At 37.0% G+C, this 18,847-nt stretch overlaps 1 protein-coding gene across 1 annotated transcript in view; it reads left to right on the forward strand.

Moving 5' to 3' along the window:
• The first annotated feature begins 11,729 nt into the window (after positions 1 to 11,729).
• The window catches only part of arhgef4 (Rho guanine nucleotide exchange factor (GEF) 4), a 91,753-nt gene continuing 84,635 nt past the window's right edge, over positions 11,730 to 18,847 (forward strand). Inside the window, 1 exon segment of the mRNA XM_051696932.1 lies at positions 11,730 to 11,901. Within this exon segment, the coding sequence (XP_051552892.1) occupies positions 11,863 to 11,901 (39 nt within the window). The 5' untranslated portion in view covers positions 11,730 to 11,862.

Genomic DNA, 18,847 nt, shown 5'->3' on the forward strand with positions numbered 1-18,847 from the left:
AAATAATTTTTAGCAGATACTCAAAAAAAGCGATTTCACAGGGCCTTTAAAATGGTGACCGCTGTAGTTGACAAGTCTCATTTTTAGATACGTTTTTCCAAAAAGAGCACTAACACAATGGCATGTTTAAGGGGTTATGGCCAGAGATAGCAGAGGGACATCAAAGCCCACATGTATGCCCTTTGCCCAGAACTGAATGCATGTGGGAGTTCCACAGAACTCGGTATCATTCCACAGTGGGTAGATTCCTCTTCCTGCACCTGCTGGTTGCTCCATCACTGTGATTGTGTCCTTTCAACAGTGTGGAGGATTCTGCTGCTGCGTTCCACTGTGGTTATGACTAAAGATGTGATAGATAGTGTTTTGGAAGAGCCATCTGTTTGCATTAGGGGTAAAAATATTTGCCCTGACAATGATACGATTATGATTCTTCACTAAATAATGCAATGCATAATAAAATCTGAAATATGTTCTCAATTTGATTCAATTAATTAGGTATTATTCATAATTGGGTTGTTGACATGATATTTCAAACAGTGAGAGCATTTTCATTTCAAGCAGTGACAAACTGTTTCTATTTCTTATATAATTATTATGCATGCACACATATTTTTTATATGTAGGGTACAATGGGCCTAAAGGCACCCCTAAGGAAATTTTGCATTTTTCTGGTCACAAAATGTATCAAGGTCAAAAAAATGTGTTTATTTTTATTGAATATTGATGGAGCAACATAATTTGTGTGAAAATAAATAATAACGGAAGGTTGTTTTGATTAAAATTAAGTTTTTTAAAAAAGGTGGTGAGGAAGCCTTTTACCCCACACTTGGGGTAAAAGGCCCCTAGGGGGTTTAGAGTGATATTGTGTAGATATAGGGGCAGTTGTTAGAGTGTAAAATTTGTCAACTAATGCAAATCATTTTGAGACAGCAAGATGCTTTTTTGAGTAACAAATTAAAAAAAAGTCAACCATTTCCTGTTAATTTCAAACACATTTGGTATTTTATTACATCTCAGGCATTCTATAAACAAACTAATCTTTATTATGATTGGATTAGTCAATGTGAGCCAACTTTGAACATTTTTCATTACAAAATCTATTCACCCCACTTTAAAAAAGCAATGAGTTTAATAGGGGCCTTTAACCCCTGCAACAGGGGGGCTTTTTACCCTAAATACCATCCTTTTTGGACAGTTATTGAATTTTTTTATTTAATTGCCTTAAACAAAACTGAAAATGATAAATAAGTATTTTGTCTCAAAGGATATGTGTTAATTTCAGGGATTTTCATTAGCTACATAAACCTCTCCATTCACTTTCATTGCATATTTTTTTCTTCAATACTATGAAAGTGAATGTGACTGAGGCTGTCATTATACCAACAACATGAGTACATAGTGACAATTATCTTTTTTGGGTGAACTATCCCTTTACTGTTCTCAAGAGGAAGGATTCAAAACACTTGTGCCTCTAAATCACCAATAACTTAGTTTTCACAATCTCAGAGCCATGGGTCAATATGGTCTTTCAAACTGCCACATCGACTCACAGCTGGTGAAATACAACAAAATAAAAACAAGAACGACATGTAAGACCCAAGTTAAACTCTTGGGCTATGTTTAGGCTCCATGAAACCAAACCAGTACAGAGTCATGTAAACACGGATAAACAAAGACCGTACACAGTCTTAAGCAATGCAGAGGTCATGTTGCATACATGCATGAGTGTATGTCTTGCTGTAAGGTGTGTTTTCATGGTGCATTTAGTGTCTCTTATGACATTTAGCAAGAGTACCTATAAATGAAGTATGTAGTGCTGAGTGTTGTTGTGGGAAGCTCTAGGATGATTTGTATCCTCTTTAAGTGTTTGTTGCATTGGATTCCTTCCATGTCTGTCCTTTCAGTACAGTGCATCAATCCACACCACTCTGTGGAGTTTCTCTGGTAAGGGAATTGGGCGGATATATTTCTGTTAGCTTTTAAATGTTGCGTAACTGAGTCTGTCCCTGAATAACTTTTTGTCAGGTGGACAAGTATATGCAGATATGATTTTTGTGACTCTAATGGCTCAACTATATCAAATTACACCACAGCATTGTTAAATTCTTGGTTCTGATTGGTTGACAGAAGTTCCAAGTTATTGATTTATGTTCTGTTGACCTGTTTCATGTGACATCACTGTATGACCGCGCTGCCATGTTTGTGACCAAAATTCCATATACCTTCAATGTGCTGCACTTTGTGGGATGCGACAAAAGCCTTCTTCATGAGTTAAAAGAAGCTCTTACATTCATACAGATGGGATCATCACAGACATTTTGTAATATTGTGATCAAATCAGACCAGAAAACAACACAAAAACATTTGTAACTTCTGAATGAGAGTTGTTTACGGTGATGTACCGGTGGGTGTGTACTCGCTGGTCATACATCAGACTCACCGCGTACGGAGATGAATCATGGTTAAAATACATTTAAATGTCAGCGAAAGTCCAATTTGGCAATATTTGTGCTGTCTTCAGACCTATATGAACTTTTCCAGGGACTTGCCATGGATCAAAAGCAATTTTTTATGTTTCTCTTGATATCGATTCATGTGTGTTTTTCCTTTCACCACCATTGTTTTCTCCTGCTGATGGTCACAAATATGGCAGCTGCGAGGAAAAAGTGACGTCACTGAGGTCAGTAACTTAACGGCTGTGAATTATTTCCAGTTTTGATGATAACATAAGAGGCCGTTCACACCGAATGTGTTTTTGTGTGTGTCTGCACTGTTTTTCAGTTGATTTTCTCTGTAAACACACGCTGGATGGACGTGGTTGACCGTTGTCTGCGGCTCACTGTTTTTTCAGCATCTTGTGAAGAAGTGCTTTTTTTGGGCTCTGTGTCAAGTAAAAATAACTTGAACTTTTAAAAATGTGCCTCGAGACACCTGCACTTTGTTTCAGTTGTGTCGCTGCGTTTAGCTTTTTTAGCTTCTTGCAAAGGAACGACACTTTTTTAGTGGCTATGTCAAGTTAAAAAGAACTTGAACTTTTTAAAAATTGGAGGCATTTCGAGACACCTACATTATGTTTAATTCATTGTGCTGTATCTAGCTTTTTTAGCACAAAGACACATTTGGTCTGAATGACCCTTTACAGTTCCCTAACTAGATTTCAGTTTTAGGTTTTAGGGATACAGCTTCAAGGGTTTTTAGCTACAAATAAGAGTGATAAGTTTAGTGCTGAGGTCACATGTTTTCAGGAGTGTAATCTGTCTTGGATTCTCTGAATGATTTAAAGTGCATTATTTGTCTGCCAAGGAACCCTGCATTTTATGATGAATGATCTTCAGAATCCATGCCATTTTCTTTACTGTTGCAAAAATGCAGTGATTTCACAATCTCTCTGACTGACAGGCACTGGAGACCATTGATCTTCTCTTTTCCAAATGGTAGTAATAAGAGAACGAAGCGAAAGCTCTCCGAGTATATACTCTAAAGGTGGGAATGGAGATTCCTCTGAGAAGAACACTCCATAGGAGGCCTTTGATTTGACCCTCACAGTCGCAGCGAGTCACTGTTGCCTGGACAGCACTGTGTAATATGCACCAACAACTTAATTGTGTGTGCTTAAGTTGCCATGGGCAGCGTGTTGCATTGTCCCTGCTCCTTTCTCACGCTCGGTGTCCTGGGAGGTTCTGTTGTAATGGGTTGGGTAGTCTGGGCACTGGGAACGATATCCCTTGCCACAGAAACGCACATTCTGAGCTCAAGAACAGTCAACCACTGATTTCTTCACCTTAGACGTCGTTTAATAAACTCTGAGCCTACACTCATTACACAGCTCTCTTAAATACTTGATTCTTATTTTTTTTATAATGATAATTTATCAGTTTTATAATGACCACTAAACTGCACAATTCACCATTGTCACAGGCAACCAATTTTCTTGCATACTTGTGATATTTTTATGTCTCTCAAATCAGCTTGTGGTCTCTTACAATAATAATAGTAAAAAAATAATAAAAAAAACACAATTCTAATCAATATTTCATGTACATGTATTTATTAGCAGTACAGAAAAGCTATTTTTGTAAGTCGCTCTGCATCAGACCATCTGAGAAATGCCTGAAATGTACCTAAGTGTAAATTATGCATTGTGTAAAGTTAGCCACGGCAAAGTGACCAACTGCTTCCTTGTATCATCGTTTTTCCTTGTTCTCTGCCCAAGCCTGTTTCTGGATTATTTGTGTCTTGCATTTATGACAGTTTTGTTTTCCATTAATGCTTCTTACAGTCAAGCACAAAATAGTGTGCTTTTGCAGTTGATGTCACACTGTCTGAGAGTGATTTTGCCACGTAGGTCAGTACAAGCAAACTACCTGCCTCATTTCCCAGTCCAATAAGACCGATTAGAAAGGCAATGATATTGAAAAACGTTGATCATAAAAGGAGGACTATGGTGAAATGAATGAACGTTAAATAAATTAATGTTGAGGTATGCTCTTCATGCTGATGAGGCCATCGTGAGTCGAATGAAAGATTGATTTATGGTGCGTTCATGTCATGTGGGAATTATGGTAATTACGAGATTCCTACTTGTAAAAAGCACTCACGTCTTCGTAGAACCAGTTGTAAACTTGGAATTTTATGAAAACTCTGACTTGAGAGTCGTGACGTCATTTAAAAAGAACCAATATGGCAGTGGCCTCAACAGTTGATACATCATTTTATAATGCCATTGATGCCTGGAGCATTTTTTTTGTTTTTAAACATTTTGCAAGAACATATAGAAGTGAATTACTGAAGTATTAAGCATTTTACTGTTATCAACAACAAAGCCATTTTGCCGTTATTAGTGTTGCAGTATAAAAAAATAACATAGCTCTGAGTAGAATCCGTAATTCTGACATGACGTAAACGCACCATAAAGCTTCTCTCAGTAAGAATTAACCATGTACTTTGACTTAATCAGTGGTGTACTGATTTTAATGAACTCAATCAACTGAAGTTAATCAGCTTTTAATTAAAGTCTAAACAAGCAATATACTGTAAAAGAAATTGCATTACATCAAAGACAAAGATTTCAGCTGATTGAGTGCCTGAATGCCCTTTCAGACCATAACTCCAAAACAGGTTGTTTTGAATTTGAAGAGGATCCGGCATTTTCAGAACAAATAAAAATACAAAAACAGCATGTTCTAATGGAGAACATTATCCGAGCAAACACGTTGTCACTCCATGTGATTGGCCCACGCAGTGTTTAAAGGTCATGTTAAACATGCTTGTGTGTCAGGGTTTCGTGACCCCTATATAGTACCTCAGGTTACTCATGTAAAGTTGTCTTTTGCCTTGTCTAACAGGTGATATGTTTCCTTCTCATGACTACTATGACATACTGACTGTGAACCTAACAAGAACATCTAAAATCAGAATTAATTAAGTTTACAGTAAACGTTTTATAGGTTCCAAATTAGGCTGCACAATTAATCAAAATAAAACAAAGATCACAATTAAATGTAATAAATAAGTAATATTCTAATTACAATAATATAATATTCAAGTTGACTGGTTTCCAAGAAATAATGATGAAAAGTGGGCTGAGACTTTATCACAAAACAAGTACACAGTGAGCAGATTCAATGTCAATGTGAAGAAGACAGTGTCTTTTTTCTCATTGTTTCACTGTTTTATTTATTTATTCATTTATTTATTTGTTTGTTTGTTTTCAGCTGAATTGAAAAAGGTCTGAGTTTGGTTCTCAAGAGTGAACACTTAAAGAGTAGCCTTTTTATTGGCAGTAGAGCATGGGCAAAAAAATTACCTAATTTTGGTCAATAGGAATCACTAGTTTTAATTATCATATCACAATTCTATTGTTCCAAATAATTGTAATATGACTTTTTGTCTAAATCGTACAGCCCTAGTTCTGAAAAATAAACGTCAAGAAAAACATCTTACAGTCTTATAGGCATTTGATTTTTATCAGTGTGCAACAGTACCACCCACATTTTCGCCAACGATTGATGGCTTCAACAGAAGCATACACCATCAATTAACAACCTCGCTGTTCATGGTACGTGTGTCTTTAAAGGTTTTTAATTTATCATTAAGCAACAATTTCCGCAGACTGATCTCACAGTTAAAACGGAAACAGCAGGTTGACTTTTCTTCAACTTAAATCAGCCTGTGCTTACCAAAATTCGAAACACTGCCCCAGTGGTCAAAGCGGTAAGTGTTGTTGGACGTATGGGCACATGTGCGCTCCATTTTCCTGGTGTAATGCCCAGTGTCAAAGTTGTGAAGCGAGTTGTTTTCAGATGTACAGGCTGCAATACAGTGAAGAGGAATGCTTATTTTATAAACCAAACCTCCAACCCAAACTAAACATCAGTGGGTAAAAATGCAACCGCCGAATTGCGCTCAACACTTATTATGCAAATGCGCTAACTTCCTGGTTTCAAGTTCAACGTGGTATCCAAACATGGTTCTCCCATGCTGCTGTGATGCACATATGGTCAAACCACAGGGAAATATGTCTGATGGGAGATGACGCTTGTCAGTGAGTCGGCATAATGTGGCCAATCCTAGGGTACCGGAAGTGTCGGAAACAACATGCCGACCTCCCGTTTGATCATGTTGAAAAATAAATGTTATTTTTTTTCCTTCCAGAACCCGACTGTTACACTCTGTATACAGTTATGAGTGGGATTTTGATCCAATGAGATTTCACAGTGGGTGGGGCTTAGTTGTTCTGTCGCTTGGTTAGGCCAAAAAAAAATCGATTTACAGAGAAGAGAGCTTTTATCACTTGTCACCTTATTGCATCATGCCTGGTTTAGACACAGTCTTATATTTATTCTGGTTATGCGGAACTTGTATTGCTTACATAAATGTTGACCTTTCACAAATAGCTTCCTTTTGAAAAACATGCGCATGGGTTGTTGTGTACATTTCAATGTGGGGTGTGTTTTCTTGAGGGTCTTTGTATCTATAGCCATGCTGACTTGGTGAGAGGCCACTATTGAGTGATCAGGTGGGGTAGCTGAGGGCTCTCCAACTGCTTTTATAATTATAATGCGTTTTGTGTTGGTTCCCGGCATACTGCCTTCCCACCCCTTTGTCTCAGTGAAAGCCTCCTGACAGAGTTCATATCCATTATCAGAATATCATAAGCCTCTCCTCAGCCCACACAAAGCAGAATGACATATCTCCACTATCTCAGTCATGCTGTGGAAGTCTTCATCTGTTGAAGTGCGAGAAATCGAGGAGTGGACGTGCTCATTCATGAACATTCAGTCGCTATGTTCACAATGGCCTAATTCAGCCAAGGACTCTGACTAAACAGTGTCAAACTAAATTAGTGACAGAAGTGTGAGGGAGAGAGAGAAGTACTGGTCACTAGAGCTGCTGATCCGTCACCAACTGCCTGGATCGTCTACCTCCCAGAGTTGACACTCTGAATAGCCCCAAGGGAGGTTGTAGTCACCCAGGGAACAGCAGAGTCTACGTGTGGAGAGGACGGGCTTGAGGAGGTGTTTGGGTGAATTGTTCGTTGTTGTGGGTAGCAGGCAGTGATTTGCGGTCACATCAGACCATGTGAAAGAAGCCTAAAAGGTTTAAACATAGAATAAAAGATGTTCTCTGTAAGTTTGCAAGAGCTGAAGGATTTTAGTGTGCAGCTAAGAATCAAATAATTTAACAAAAGAATAAAGATGTGATCAACTGTTGCTGTTTTGGATTGTAATAGTGTGGTTTTGGCTTTAATGGCTCAGTGTTTTTTTTTTTTTTTTTTGGTCTAGGTAGCCTAGATCTTGTAGCTCAAGTGGCAGGGCATAGCGACAGGAAGATCAGGGATTCGATTCCCAGGGAACGCATAGCTTAAATGCACTGGAAATTGCTTTATAATAAATTGTCTGCCAAATACATAATTGTAAATGTATCCTAAATTTCCTTCATGCCATTTTTAAGTTGATAGGTGTAAATAATCATAGTTGATGACAATGATAGTTATATCTGGTGAATATTCATCATGGTAGAAACTTGCTATTCAGTCCCTGACAGGTATTTCTAAATATTTGCTGGCCCTGAGTTGTATTTCCACATGCATACAGCAGAGGGCACCCTGCACTGTCAAAAAATTTGGCAAAAGTTGTACCTTTAGGGATACAACAACTTGTCACTGAGGCAGTACACCCACTGTACCATCTTTTCACCTTAAGGTATTAATATGTACCCTTTTGGGAAAGAAAAGGTAAAAATACATTCCAATTGACATATAAAGGGTACCGTAGGTGTACTTTTGAGGGTACTGCCTCATTGACAAGCTTCTGACAGTGTGTGATAAGAACTGTTTTTTTGTTTTTGTTTGTTTTTTTGCCAAACCTGATTAATGGTGCGTGAAATGGTAATCTTGACACTGAAACTGTATTAGCCCACCCGACATCATGATGCTGTTGTCTTTCCAACAAAGTTTGTCATAGACATTATTCAGCAGACCTTCTTGGATGTAAAGTCTTTTCATCATTTCTAGCAGTAATTTGGTATCTTTAAATAATTTGTCCTTTATGTACATTTTCCAAAATATGTTTCCCCTCATTCACTCATCCCAGTTTTGCTTTAAAGGGACATACTGTATCCTGAAAGACAGGATTTTACTTGCTTTTTTCAAGTGAGAGTTGGATCTGCAGTACTATGAACAGGGATGGGAGGGTTACTTTTGAAATATATTCCACTACAGATTACAGAATACATGCTGTAAAATGTCATTTGAAATGTATTCCGTTAGATTACTCAAGGTCAGTAATGTATTCCGTTAGATTACTCAAGGTCAGTAATGTATTCCGTTAGATTACTCAAGGTCAGTAACATATTCTAAATACTTTGGATTACTTCTTCAGCACTGGTAGATTTTTTTCACTTGTTTTGACTATAAAAATTCTGCCACTACAGTAAGACAAAATACACATGTTAAAAATACATTCGCTGAAAAACATAAATATCTTATGCAGTGTTGTTTCTAAAACAAGCTCAATCAAATTCATCTTGTTTTAAGGATTTTTTGATATTTTTACAGGAAAGCAATACAAAAAATATTATCAAGAATATGATTTTTGCTCTAATATCAAAGGTCTTACTAGAAAAAAAGAAATTATGATCCAACGTGAATTTTCTTGATAAAAAAATATGATCGTGCCTGGTAACATGTGCATGTAAAATGTCTAGAAATAGCATTTTAGCTTAGCATAAAGCTGACAATTTACACAAGGTTTATTTCTATTTCTTCTGCTCCAAACGTACTTCAAACTTACTTCTCTGTCTGCTCGTATGAATGTAACACATCATAAGAAAGTGTTTCACCGCTGTTCAAATGCATTTTGGATCGCATAATTTATATGTATAAATGTTTTCCATCTGAAAGGACTAAATATTAAATGAAACAAATGACAATAAAATGTAAAGTAATCTCTTCAGTAATCAAAATACTTTTTGAATGTAACTGTATTCTAATCACCAATTATTTAAATTGTAACTGTAGTGGAATACAGTTACTTATATTTTGTATTTTAAATACACATTCCCATTACTTGTATTTCGTTACTCCCCAACCCTGACTATGAAGAAATACTGTAACAGTCACAACTCAGAACTCTTAGTCCACCCAGATAGAATGTACATAGAATTATAGAATATAGTCTTACATAGTGACAATAGCTCAACCAATGGCATGAGTTTGGGGTGGTCGAATTGTTCCTCTGACCAGCTGCTGTTTGGTGATTCTAGTGGTGCAGGTGAATACACTTCACCTATAAGTCAACTTTTTATAATAGGATAAATAAGGGGAAATACTGCTTGACTTTTTTGTCATCTGACAGGTCTGTTATTGTTCCTCTGCTTTGATTTCTCTGCATTGTCCCTATATTACAGTTTCCACTCAGGGGTTCTGCCCTCAGGGGTTCAAACTCACCACGATATGTTTTCCCCCAGCTCTTATCTTCACTATCATAAACTCACATGATAACAGCAGGCCTTTGGAGAGCATGTGCACACTTGACCCCACTAAAGTAAGTAACAGCCAAGTGACATTCAGTTTCTCTTCACACTCAAAGTGTTTATACTATATGAAAGACATTACAGGTACTGTTGCTGGTCTAGGAGGTGTAAGATTAAAGCATTAGCAAAGACACTGGGTGTTTCCCAGATGTGCATTTCAACAAAATACTGACAAAAAAAGAAACAAATTACCTCATACTCTCCAACCCACAACACCCTTTTTAATCCGCCACAGCCTGGCTTGCACACCGATATTGTTACTGTCACACACTTCACTAACCTTAAACCAGGCCTCACCACATAATTAAATAATTTAAGATGTTTGTAGAGACAGGAGTAAAAGACCGCATGAAACTGCTTGATGAGTACAGTATTTTCAACATAGTCTCATGACAACTCGTAATAATTTGTACGAGATGAAATTCATGAGATATCATACGACTTGACTCGTATGAAAAGGTATGACTTTCATTCTCATAGAGACAAAACAATCAACAAACAGAATTACAAATTGATACAATTCAAACATCAAATTTGAGCTAACCTCCTATCCAAGACTTTATTTTAAGAAAGAAAATGTCAGTGGACAAATTTGGTTGCTCATTCCATTTGTATTTTTGCATTGTCTATAGCCTGTAATACGTTTCTCTTGTCTTGTTCCATGCCCCGATGTTTACTTTTTTCCATGGTACACAAACATTATTTTCCAATTAAAATCAGCTTTATGGTTAGGTTTCAATTTGAGTTGAACGATGTTGCATTGCAGCAGCTTGAGGCTGTCTACACTGGACACATCAAATTGAACATTCTGAACCCTTATTTGTCTTGTTCGCAGGAGTAGCGCCAGTGTGTGCAGCAAGGCACGACGCAACGGAGTGATTAAAATGGGAGTGATTTGCTTTTGTTACATTGCGCCGCGCTGCTCGCATCTGGTGTAGATAGGGTGTTAGGTGTTTAACTTAGGAAATATTATAATGACATCATTCTTTCATTTGTTTATTTTTATCCATGGGCGTAAAAGTCGAAAATTTTTGTATGAGCCATCTCGTACTTTTATTACGACTTGTCATGAGATTAGTTTGGTATTTCTGCTGTTTTTCAAGTTTGGATGGGACATATCGAATAGTTTGTTTGTTTCTTTTTTATATATATATATATATATATATATATATATATATATATATATATATATATATATAGCCAATACGCTATAGTTACATCACAGCCATGAAACAAGATTTGCTAATTGAGCATTTGATGAGAATCTTTGTAGTGCAACTTCAGTCATCATTTTAGTCTGTTTTCCCGAAAGAGAAAGACTGCAGATTTTAAATGCATAAATCTGTTAAAAGTTCATTTTGTCCACTTTTAGGCATACGTTAGCATGTAGATGGGTTCAAAGCTAAAAGATAAATTAAACAAAACGTCACAAAACTCCCAGTTTTGATTTAATGGGGTCTTTAAATGATTAAACATGTTGCCTGGCTTACCAGGTTGTTTTTACATAGTTTCACATAGTTAAATTGAGGACTCCTCATTGTAAGGAAATTTGAACCATTGGCATGGCTTGGCAGTCTGTCGCTCTGTCTCTATCTCTCTCTCTCTCTCTCTGTCTCCCTCCTTCCCCCCACCATCCTGTCTCTCTCTCTGGCCATGCCATGAGTCTTAGAGCTCTCCTAAATAGCAACAAGTAAGCCTGCGGCAGCAAAATGCTAGGGAAACTCTCCACAGGGCTCATGAATACAGAAGAAGAGAAAGAGAGGAAGAGAGGGAGTTATAGAGGGAGTGAAAGAAGATTGAAGCCATCACTTCCTCAGTACACTCACAATGTTGAGTGTTATATACTTCCTACGCAGCTTCTTTGAGGTAATGTTCCCTTAGCTTTTTTTCATACTTTTGATTTAGTTTGGACTTGTTAGCGGAGTTTGCACAGATTGTTGGAATAGATAAACATCAAACTGTCACCCTGTTTGTGGCATTCATTTCATTTTCTTGTAAGCTGCTCTTAATATGTTATCTTGTAACTTCACTTCTTGGAAAGAGGACAGTGTTTAGTTCAATGGAAAATATTTGAAACATTTGCTTCAAAGATGTATTGGTGTTGTAACACATGATATAGGTATGTTAGGCTCTGATGCATTTGCATCTATAAAATCATGTAGTCTATTTAGATTAAGGTGGCCCAATTTTGATTTTAGGTTCATAGGATAAAACACAGTAGTTTTTTATTTTCATGATAAATATCTTACAAGTTGCTATAATAGCATTTTTGTGTCTTCGGATTTCTTTCTTACAACCACATGTCTCTGATTAAATAAAGGACGCTTAGTTCACTGCCTGGACTGTCTCCCACCTTACACTCACTGAGTCAGTGAAGCCTCACCAGTGGAAATATTAGTGTTTGTGTGTGTGTACTCACAGTTGGTAAGCAGTAATGGCAGCTCCTATAGCGTCATCATGGATTTGGGGAGGTGCCTTTTAAAAAATGTTTTCAGTGGCACAACAAGGCAAGTAGTTTTTCAGCTTGTTCCAAGCCTAACTTTGAGAGAGTGAGAGAGACTTAAATAGCTCCCCATACGTTATATATTCCAGTGATTCGTGTTTCTGAATGCATCTATGGTATTAGAAAAATCATATGAAAATATACCATGACAGAGGGCTATATTGTGCCTTGATACTGCAATATAATATAATTCTGACTTTATATTTTGTAATTGAGACTTTATGTCTCAGATTCGCAACCTTATTTCTCGCTATTATGAGATATTAACTTAAAAATGCAAATTATGAGATTTAAAGACGCAAATGCAAGACGTAAAGTCACAATTGACTTGAGATATAAAGTGTTACTTCATCGTGGGATCAAGGCACCATAGAGATTACAATAACTGTAAAGTATTTTGACATGCAAGGTACACTTAAGGTCCCCTTTATACATTTCATTATATTAAATAACAAAAGTCAAGCAAAGTGGGATTTATTCTGACGAAAGATTGTGTAAGCACACCTTTTTTTTTTAAGTAATTTCATAAATGACTATAAGAACATCTAAGTTCCCTATACTCCGTAAACTATAAGTTACTTCTAAGAAAACATCAACTGTAGCATCATTTGTTTACAGATTGGTTTGATACTTTGTTATATAATACAAATCAAATCAAATTTATACATTTTGAGTGTGGCTTGCAGTGTGTCCAAATAATATTGGGGACCACTTTACACATTGTCCACTAAATACAAGTAATAGCATGAAAGCAAGCAAGGTCTACAAAATTCACTGTTATTATGGGATGTTGAAATGTGCCATGTAGATCTAACCACCTGACTCATGGATAGGACACTATATGTGAAGTTATGAAGAATGGGCATGTGCAGTTATTGCTCTGTTTAAGCACTCTGGAGTCTGGAGTGTGGCTTACTCAGCTTTTTCAACAGTGTCAACTGTGCAGTAAGGACCTCTTGTTGTGGGGCATTGTTCAGTAGCAATATGGCATGCACAGCATGAGCCAGATTATGATTGCAAATAAATGCATCCTCACAGCTCAGCTCTTTCCAGTGAGATTCTTTTGAATTCATATGCTGGCTTCTAACACTAGAGCTTAAGCAATTTATGCATGGAGTCATGTTGGATAACTGCTACTATCTGTACTTGCTGTGTTGGGTTGTTTGGAATTCTCTAACAAAAAGATAAATGTTTTGAAAATGCCATAGAGCCACAATATTCACACTTTTCAGGGGAGTAAACCTACAAGTGGTTCAGCTACTTATAATTCCATCAATTTTCTATAGCCGCTTACCATATGTAGGGTAACAGGGAGTGCTGGAGTCTATACCAGCTGGCTCAGGCCAAGCTACTTGTAGTTGTCTCTGCATATTAAGCTGTGAAAGGACAAAGTAACATCGAAAAAATTAAACACATCACGTTTAACTTGCCCATCGATTGGCTGTCTGTTAAACTTCATGCTATGAACACAAACAGCTGTGAACTTTTATATCCCTACAACCCCGGCTGAAACCAGAGCCGTGAAACAGCACTATTCAGCTACTCAATACATCAGATGTCTTACATTAATTAATTGAAGAAAACATTGAGGGAAGTGAGAGATTTATAAGTTTCATTAAACAAAACAAAACATTTAGTGAGTAATTTAGAGTCTTGTGGCAAGTGACAGGAAACTCAGATCAAGTTGGCTGCAGTTGAAAGCAGACGACATACTAAATTACAGTAAATTTGTTTTCCAGTAGCTTTCTGCTTTTAAATTCCATCGATTTTCTATAGCCGCTTATCATATGTAGGGTCACAGGGAGTGCTGGAGTCTATACCAGCTGCCTGCTACTTGTAGTTGTCTTTGCATATGAAGCTGTGAAAGGACAAAGTAACATCAAAAAAATTAAACACATCTCGTTGGAGCAAAGTTGGAAAACAGTTGGAAAAAAGTTTGCGAACCCTTGGATTTACCATGGATTTCTGCCTTAATTGGTAGTTAAATTTAATTACATTTAATTAAAAGTAGATAAACACTGTTTTCTTTAAAACAAACATAAACAATGATTCATTTTTATTTATTTATTTATTTATTTTTAACAAATCATTCAGTACAGTTTCCTGCAATCTGCTATAGATTGGCATAAGGACATGAAATTATGAAATCCATGACAGCATGAACTGATAGATAGTAGTCATGCAAGAGAGGGTCTGGAGCTAAAAACAAATTATTTATAGTATGTTATGTAAAGTTATAATGCTGTTAAAATGTCCTGCAATGAAACATTTCCAGTGTGTCCCTAAAGTCTCACTCAGAAAAAATTAGATAATAGATGTGGGTATATTTTGTAGTTCCCCAGAGCACAGACAGTGCCACAGCAGTTAGAAGTAGAGAACAAGAGAGATAACAGGACAGGAATGTAAATAAAGAAGACGCACAGTACAAGCTACCATGTGTTAAGTAGAGATACTATATAGCCCTTAAAGTCAAAACCCAGCCCTTTCTTCTAAAACTGCAAACCTACTGCTTAAACTACGTAAGTGTGTGTGAATGGGTCAGAAACAGGTAAATCTTCATAGATTATGGCTGTAGGACATATAATCTCTGGAAATGTAAACATTACCTCAATGGACCGCTCTCCTTTCAATGGGTTATACGGTCTTAAAGGAATTGTTCACCCAAAAATGAAAATTCTCTCGTCTTTTACTCCCCCTCATGCTATCTCAGATGTGTATGAATTTCTGTCTTCTGCTGAACACTAGTAAAGATTTTTAGAAGAATATCTCAGCTCTGTAGGTCAATACAATGCAAGTCAACAGAGTCTACAACTGTGAAACTTAAAAAGCACATAAAGGCAGCATAAAAGTAATCCATACGACTCCAGTGGTTTAATCCATGTCTTTAGAAGCGACATAAGTGTGGGTGAGAGAGAAACCAATATTTAAGTCCTTTTTTTTTACTATAAATTCTCCTCCTTTCCCAGTAGTCTGCGATATACACGAAGAATGTGAATGGCCAAAAACAAAAGAAGAAGGACTCTTAAAGGAATAGTTCACCCACAAATGAAAATTTGCTGATAGTTTACTCACACTCAGGCCATCCAAGATGTATCTGAGTTTCTTTCTTCATCAAAACAGAATTTAAAACTTTTAGGATTTCCTTTCAGGCCTCCTCCTCTAAACAATGCAAGTGAATGTCCTCCATTTTTTGATGGTCCAAAATGCATATTAAGGGTGCATCAAAATAATCCACACGACTCCAGTCGACAAATAAAGTTCTTCTGAATGCAAACGATTGATTATTTTGTGCAACAAAACAATACTTATCTACTTTTTAACTATAAATGTTCGCTTCAGTACATCTCTGTGATGCGCACTCATGAGAGGGATGACGTAAGCTCATTGGTAAGGTCACGCGTCACGTGGAGTCAGGAAGCGCATCATTGTTTACAAGAGAAACTTGTGCCGTTCACAAACCAAAACAGTCCAAAACAATTTAAAAACAATATAAAATAAAAATAGAAGTAATTTCCAAATAATAATAAAAAAAAAACAATGTAAACAATAACGCGCTTCCTGACTCCTCCTCCATGTGACGCGTGACCTTACCAGTGAGCTTACGTCATCCCTCTTGTGAGCGCACATCACAGAGATGTACGGCAGTGAACATTTGTAGTTAAAAAGTAGATAAGTATTGTTTTGTTTCTAAAAAGAATCAATCGTTTGCGTTCAGAAGAACTTTATTTGTCGACTGGAGTCGTGTGGATTATATTGATGCATCCTAAATATGCATTTTGGACCGTCAAAAAATAGAGGACATTCACTTGTATTGTTTAGAGGAGGAGGCCTGAAATGAAATCCTAAAAGTCTTAAATTCTGTTTTGATGAAGAAAGAAACTCAGATACATCTTGGATGGCCTGAGGGTGAGTAAATTATCAGCAAATTTTCATTTTTGGGTTTATTTTCATTTCCTTTAAGAGAGAAGCGTGATTAGGAGTGCTGTTTGAAAAAGTGGAGTTTTATAGTAAAAAAGCTTGGTCACACAGAGGTCATGATTTTTGGAGGGCTCTTAAAAGCAAATGGACATGTCTACTGCCTTTTGACATCATATAGTAGCTCAGGATTGTCACTAGTGAAGGGCTTGGGACTGTATGCGTTCTTGTAGTGCCATCAGCCAGTCTGCGCTTTATGATGACCTTCACCTGCGGCTTCAGAGTGATTAGTCACATGGCATTACCGGTTCAGGTAATTGGCTCATAAACTTCTGTGCTAGCACTGAATGCATAAGAGCAAAGATTACATACTTGCAGGGGGTCTTGTGCCAGTCAAGCAACTGCCATTGAGATAAATGGGGATGCTAACGGAATGTTTTTTTCCAGGTATTATAGACCTCCTTGCACTCAACCCTTTGCCCAAAGTCTGATGCATATGTCTCAAACATGAGGTACATCTGTAGACATTTGTGTCATCCAGTCATGGTAATATGGAAGTATTTTTGTGTTCATGGTTATCTGCCCCTGCCCTGCAAACCATATTTGGAGAAAATGGCTCCCTTGTGTCTTTGCCATTGTGTCTGTTTAGGTTATGTAACCATTTATAAAGAATAGAATATGGTTCTGTTTGGTAAACAGGCTGGTGTATCTGCAGATTAGAGCAGCCAAAAGGGCAAGAGGAGTATATAAGACCTTGCTCCTGTGCATTTTTGGATCTCACCGTTTCTGTCCTCAACACCCCCGAGTGAGCATTATCAGAGCACAGCCTTAAAGTCTTACTCTCTCAGCAGGGGAACATTGCGTAAGCTGCTCATCACCTCATCATTAGGGACAAGAAACCACTTGTTGTTTGGTCCACTGGTTCAACATGCCATGACCCTGTCTGGGATTCCTAATAGTTTGCAGAAATCACTAGGATGAGGGTGTATTTCGCGCTTCAGTGCGTCTTGAGGGATTTTAGATAATATGATAATACAGAAAGTAATAAACAGACTGGGTGATTATGCTCATTTGTCAGACTACAGTGAGAAAATTCAGATTTAAGGTAAATCAGATATTATGAAAGCACGGACTGAATCAGACAGGATACCACATGAACCAGCTTATGAATACTGAATTTCACTGATTGTCATAATACCATTATCAAAATGCTAGTGGTCAACCAGTTTGGGTTTTTCAATGGCTGCTGCAGATAACTAGAGAGTGGGATGGTCGATGACCAATATAAAGCAGATGTATGCTGTATGTGATATAGAGTAATACAATTAAAGCTGAAGTATGCAATTTCTGCAGTACTAGCACCACCGAACGAATTTGCAAAAATAAACAATGTTTTTAAAACAGCTTTCCGAATACACATCTCGTCTGCTGTCGTTTGAACCGTCAGATCAGAATCAGAATCAGCTTTATTGCCAAGTCTGCTTACACATACAAGGAATTTGTCTTGGTGACAGGAGCTTCCAGTGTACAACAATACAAAAACAATACAAAAACAGCAGCAAGACATAGATAATAATAAAAAATAAAAAATAGTTATACACATACGTACATACACACACAGACACACACATACATACATACACACATACACATACATAGTGCAATCTAATACAAATCTGTTATCTCAGATAGTCCTCAGATAGTTGGGGCGGGTCTAAGCAGGTCGCTCTAAACAAACACAGGAATTTTAAAGTGTCAGAGAGACAAAGCGATTACAGTTTTTGAGAAAAATAACCTCTGAATGACTAACTTCTAGTTGTCTCTGCATATAGAAGGAAATATTTTAACACTGAAAAAGTTATGTACTTCAGCTTTAAATTATATCACTGTCACAAGGTTCAATGAATGAGGAAGCGGTAGACGGTGATTCCAACTCAGGTATGTCACTCTTTATTCTCATAAATATAAACATGTTCGCAAAAGGCATAACGGTGAAGCTTCAAAGGCAAGTCAATTACGGCAATGGCCAACACACAGAATAGCTTCAGATGTCTCTCCCAGTTACACGTGCACACACACACAGCTTTGCGGCGTCTATGGCAAGCCAAATTCACTTTTTTTCATTCGCAGGATATGAACTGTTGATATCAACAATTCAGTTTTCATTAGTTAGAATTCTAATTCTTGATATCAAGAATGTAATTTTCATTAGTGGAAATGCAAATAGTTGATATCAATAATTACATTTCCACTAGTAAAAATGTGAATTCTTGATATCAAAAATGACATCATCACTCGCAGAAATCACATTCTTGATATCAAAAATGGGATTTCAACTAGTAAAAACCGTAATTCTTGATATCTATAATTGAATTTTCACTACTAAAGTTTCAC

This window comes from Myxocyprinus asiaticus, chromosome 5, assembly GCF_019703515.2.
Source record: "Myxocyprinus asiaticus isolate MX2 ecotype Aquarium Trade chromosome 5, UBuf_Myxa_2, whole genome shotgun sequence".
Taxonomy (NCBI): Eukaryota; Metazoa; Chordata; class Actinopteri; order Cypriniformes; family Catostomidae; genus Myxocyprinus; species Myxocyprinus asiaticus.